Raw genomic sequence first — 5,150 nt, 5'->3', positions numbered from 1 at the left:
GGTGCCACCGAATCCTAGTCCCAGTTTCTTCCAGTCCAGAGAATCCATTGCATCTGTCCCAACGATCTTCTTCCTGGCGGGCTGTGCGTCCTCGTCAGCGCCGCAGTCGTCCTCGCGATACCGCCGTTTTGCCACTCGCCAGTCCGTCACCGTCGGGCCTTCTCCATATTCACCGCACTTGTCGCAGGCGAACTGCACTGCCTCGTCCAGCGTGGTCGGGTTGCAGGTTTGTATTATCATGGCGACGTTCTCATTATTGAGGCCATTGATAAAAGCGTCCACGTAATATTCAGCAGGTACCCTCGTCTCGAACCCGATGCGCGTAAGCTGGCGAGCATAATCGACTAGTCGTTCGCCCGGCATCTGTCGCCGAGCTGCCAAGCGCTGCTGCGCGCGGAACATACTCTCTCGTCGCCCAAACTTTTTCCTCATCATCTTGACCAGGTACGCCAAGTTCTTATCTTCCTCATGCATGATTTCTCTTAGCGTAATTAACCACTCACTGGCATCTTCTTTCAGGTAGGCTGTCGCTCCGTAAAAAAGCTCGAGCGCGGACCAAGTGTCGCCTCCGAGACTAAGTTGCCGCTCCACTTCTTGGGGAATTGTCGCCAGCCAGGCCTCCACAGACTCGCTCGGCTACCCCTTGAAGTCTGTCAAGTTCAAAGTCTTCATCTTGGGCCGGCGCGGGGCTGACAGCTCTGGTGCCTGCACCACGACAGTGAACAGTGCTGTTGCTGCTGGCGCTTGGTTGAACAGCCTCTTCGCCAAGTGTCGCTGCTGATCTGGCATCAAGGTGTCCCACCAGCCCATGTTTTTGTCGTTATTGCTGTCGGGCTGCGCGGCGTCATCGTCGTGCTGCATCTGGTTTGACGGCACACGTCGTTGGCTCGGCTGCCACTGTACACTTCCAATTTCATCAAGCTGCCCATTGTTGTCGCCTTCTCGTCCGCCAGAGTCATCGTCCCTGCTGCTTCTTCTTGGGGTGTTGCCACCTCGTCGTCGACCATCGCTACCACCATCATCTTCGTTGCCACGCCTACCGGACCCATGATGAACTCTACGCCTTCCATCATCGTGACCGTCGCGAGCTTGGTTGTTGACCTCTCCCTCGCTCGACGCCTCGGGCAGTTCGTCGTCAGCGACGGATATGGTCACTCCGCTGCTTACGTGTACTTCTTCCTCGTCACTTTCATCGTCATTGGTTCTTATTCTCAAGTGCGTCCTGGTCTGGCGCGCTTTCTTTTGTGTCGGCATCCTCCTGTCCCGGATTGGCTCGCCCTTCTAGAGACTGCTGGCATCTTGCCTGCTTCTTGATCTACTACTGCTACTACCCCGTGGATCAACGAAGTGTTATTTCTTTTAGTCGCTTTTCTTCTTTCTCTCTCTCTCTCTCTCTCTCTCTCTCTCTCTCTCTCTCTCTCTCTCTTTCTCTCTCTCTCTCTCTTTCTCTCTCTCTCTCTCTCTCTCTCTCTCTCTCTCTCTCTCTTTCTCTCTCTCTCTCTCGACATCTGCTGCGATTGGTGTTCCCTGCTGCCGCTGTGAACCCGTATCTCGCCGGATACGTACAGTACTTCGAGTTAAGAGCACGCTCACTGCAGCTGCACTTCACACCTCAATAACGTCTGCCACCTCTGTAGCTATGGACTCGTGTCTCGCCGGACACGTGCAGTACTTCGAATTAAGAGTACGCCCACGGCTTCTTCGATAGCAGTTCGGCGGCGGATTCGCGCCTCTGGGCTAAGCTTCGTTGGGAACTTAAACCACTCCGGTGTCCCTCGTCTGGAAAGCCCCTGTATGACCACCAAGTAAGCTCTCTCTTATGTTCGCGAGCTCTTTCACGTGTTCGTCACGGACGTATCACTCGTTGTTCTCTGCAGTCACCTCCGCACACCTCACTCCAGTCCGTTTCCTGGCCAAGGATCGGTGCCGGTGGTCACAGCTGTCGCTCACCTATATATGCAATCCTATTCACGCAATATGCACGCGATCGACAGCTTCTTTCCGGGTGCAGTGCAGCGGCTAAGCTCTACTTCCAGGAGGATCAGACTCTCTGAGCAGTCGAGGCGAGGCGCTCTGGGCTCAAACCGGGGACTTGAACCCTCGTTAGCTACTCACCGCTCGATAAACGGACTCGAACCGCGTCTGCTCGTGGGACTTGAACCAACTCTCCCACACCTCCTGGGGGCTTTGACTACTTCGGCTAGCAAGCCAACGTCTATTTGACACGCGGGTTGTCTGCTTCAGCCCCGCACCAGACCGTACGGCGACCTACTCGTTTATCCGCAAATTAGCTACTGATCCTACCCTACATGTGCACTGCGTGCCTGCTGCTCACTAGTCGTTAACCTTCATCCAGCAACTCGATATTAGATCCTAAGATCTCTTACCGTGTTCGTCGAATGGCGTTAGAGCACCCTAACGTTATGACAATACGACAGCCTTGAAGCACCTTTATTGCAGTGAAGCACCATTAACACTGAAGTGCGCCCTTAATAATGATAATAAAATACCACAAAATATGCCGATAGAGGCGAAGTTTTACGAAAATAAAATGATGCTACAACATTTACAATAACCTCGTCTGATCTCTTTTCCAAAACAGCAAACAAAGAAAAAGGTAATTGCTATGGATCAACAAGGTTTGGCGCGTGAATTGCTGCGTTCAAGATCACAGGCTCTGCAAGAGATACACGACAAGATGGAGAAGATGATGGAGGCGCTCAATGACGTGCTGTACGCTCGCGAATAGCTCGAAGCAATGTTGCTTCGCGAGGCAGAGATCATCAATGAGCTGTATGCAAGCATCGGAGAGGTTCCAACTCCGAGCGGTTTTCTGTCGTCGTATGGGATGGTGCTGGGGCGTGTTATTAGAGTTCTTATGAATTACCCTCCTGCTCAGTGAAGTGGATGCTGAATTCTATGTTGGTAAGCTCTTCTCAACCAAAACGTTTAACTTTTTATTCTTATTCTTATAGTAATGAGCAATCTCTTCGCGTGAAGCAGTACCTCGAGCATTGAAACGCCTGATCATTGTCGTGTAAACTTAGCAACTTCTTCATCCGTCTTCTGCATTTTTTTAAACTCCTCTTCATTCCGTAGGGCAGGATTTGTTGTACACAGCAGCAGCCACGTCAACCTCAGCCGCATCACTCTTACGTAGGCCTCCGTGATACGATGACGCTCAAACCTATGGGCGTTGCGCAAGAAAGCGTAAACCATTCCCAACATCAGAAGTCCACAGCTTGTACCATCGGGCTGAGAAGGCTCGTCAATCTACTTTTTTTGAATTTCTTTGGGAAATTGCTCCTTGGCCCCACTTCCTGTGTGCCATTTTTCCAAATATGACATCAACGTGTTTTCCCAGGCATTTTTCATCGCTCTTCGATAACATCGTTGATGCAAAGGCTCGTAAAAATGTACGCGTAATGTTGTTGGAAACGCTACCTCCACGATGATAACACCCCAGTGAATACTATCCACATTCAATGGCAGAATCACGAATGGTGTCTCCGATAGTCACTGTTTTGGCTGGTTTGGCCATATCAGCACCGAAGACAAACCAACAGCTCCTTTAACCGTTTCAGTGATCATCTGTATCCCCATCCCGATTACTGCGTCGTTCATCATTGCGTTGCGAGGAATTATGGCAGCTACATCCATAAAATTAACGAAAGCGGACCCCGACTTGCTCTTCAAAATCGTCATCAGCGAACCGTTTGAATATCTATGACGCACGTCTTCAGCCAAAGCTTGGTGAACCTTTGCAGTTTCTGAATGTAGTAGTCCACTTGTTTTAACCTCCAAGGAAAAAGGTTCGACTGGATGGGCTTGAACAAGGCGCCAATCTTGGTTCAGCCACTTGACATCGTCGATAAATCCCCTGGCCTTTGCCTTGAGTACGTAAAAATTCTCAATTCTGTTTAACAAAATGCTGTAAGTTCCATACAAAAAGGGGTTAGTAGTGTTTGTGTAAATTGGTGCAACCTTATTTCTCTAAAAGTACCCTTAGCACATGTAGGGCGACACATTAAGGGCGCCCTTAACCCATCCATATTAAAAAATACCCACCTGTGTAGAACGAGATTTTCTGAGCCAAATGAGACCAGCATACCCCACGGAGCTTCTTGATTTGCCGCTTGCAGCTCCTCGCGTTTTAAGATTATTGCAGCAGACGCTTTCTTCAAGAGAGAGGCAGGTATGCCAAATGCATGGTCATTTGTGATGTCACCACTGGTTTCATCGGCAACTTTGCACGTAACAGGACGGGCTTGTAGAAACTTGTCATCCATGCGAACAGGATACTGGTCGAGCACGTTTGACACCTTCTCCACATTCAATAAATATTTAGCCCACTGGATGATCTGGGTCAGCGATACAGTAACCTTCGATGAAAGCAGAACAACAGCCAACTTGGGTTGCTTGGCAATCCACCCCTGTCTTGTCTTTATTCGGGTACGAGGCTTCGGATCTGGAAGTTTTATCACTTCAACACGGCGGGAATTCAGTGGTTGGGTCATTACACTTTGGTTTTCGTTTAACCGGTCCTCACAGCGGCGGCCTTTGCTACATTCCAAAGCATTGCTGTTCGAAATAGACTTTTCGTGTGTATCTCGCCAAACATTTGTTTTGTCTTCTTTTGGTGTTTCGGATAATTGGGTGGCTTCAAGTTCGGACTCTTCCGACGGAGGATGAGAAGGCTCGCCATTCGCAAATTTTCGTTCTCGTGTCAACACCGCCAATGACTCACCCTCCATTCCCAATTCCTGATCGGCCTGCATTTCGGCCATCACATCTGCGATGTCTAGCGGATCAAAGATACTGTCAGAATCGCTGTCAGCTTCAGTAAAAGGAGAATCTGCACCAGTTGAGGATGTGTTCTCAGCACAATCACCAAGTTGTTTTTCGGTGAAAGACTTCCAATTGTTCATCTGCTCGTAGAATTCAAAGGTAGATAACCCACTCAGCTTCTCAATTACTGGTCCGAATAGAGCTTGGGCCCTTGCATACTTCTCAGCACCTGGAAGCACGACCATATTACCTTCCTCTTGGCGTCGAAGACGAACATACTCCACACAACGCTTTCCGACTCGCGCTTTGGAGGTGAAGCTGCTTTTTAAGGGTGCAGGAAGGGCTTTGGGCGCCCTTAAGTT

The 5,150-nt window shown here is 49.8% G+C and overlaps 1 protein-coding gene across 1 annotated transcript; it reads right to left on the bottom strand.

Annotated features, from left to right (window-relative positions):
* Positions 1-547: 547 nt before the first annotated feature.
* On the bottom strand, positions 548-1,335 carry PITG_08258 (cleavage induced hypothetical protein; the record flags this gene model as incomplete). Its single annotated transcript, XM_002903629.1, has 1 exon — positions 548-1,335. The coding sequence occupies one exon, from the start codon at positions 1,252-1,254 to the stop codon at positions 637-639; it is 618 nt and encodes a 205-aa protein (XP_002903675.1).
* Between the last annotated feature and the right edge of the window lie 3,815 nt (positions 1,336-5,150).

This window comes from Phytophthora infestans, genomic scaffold, assembly GCF_000142945.1.
Source record: "Phytophthora infestans T30-4 supercont1.13 genomic scaffold, whole genome shotgun sequence".
Classification (NCBI taxonomy): Eukaryota; Oomycota; class Peronosporomycetes; order Peronosporales; family Peronosporaceae; genus Phytophthora; species Phytophthora infestans.
Note: the sequence above shows the minus strand (reverse complement) of the source record. Positions and strands in the feature narration are given on the sequence as shown.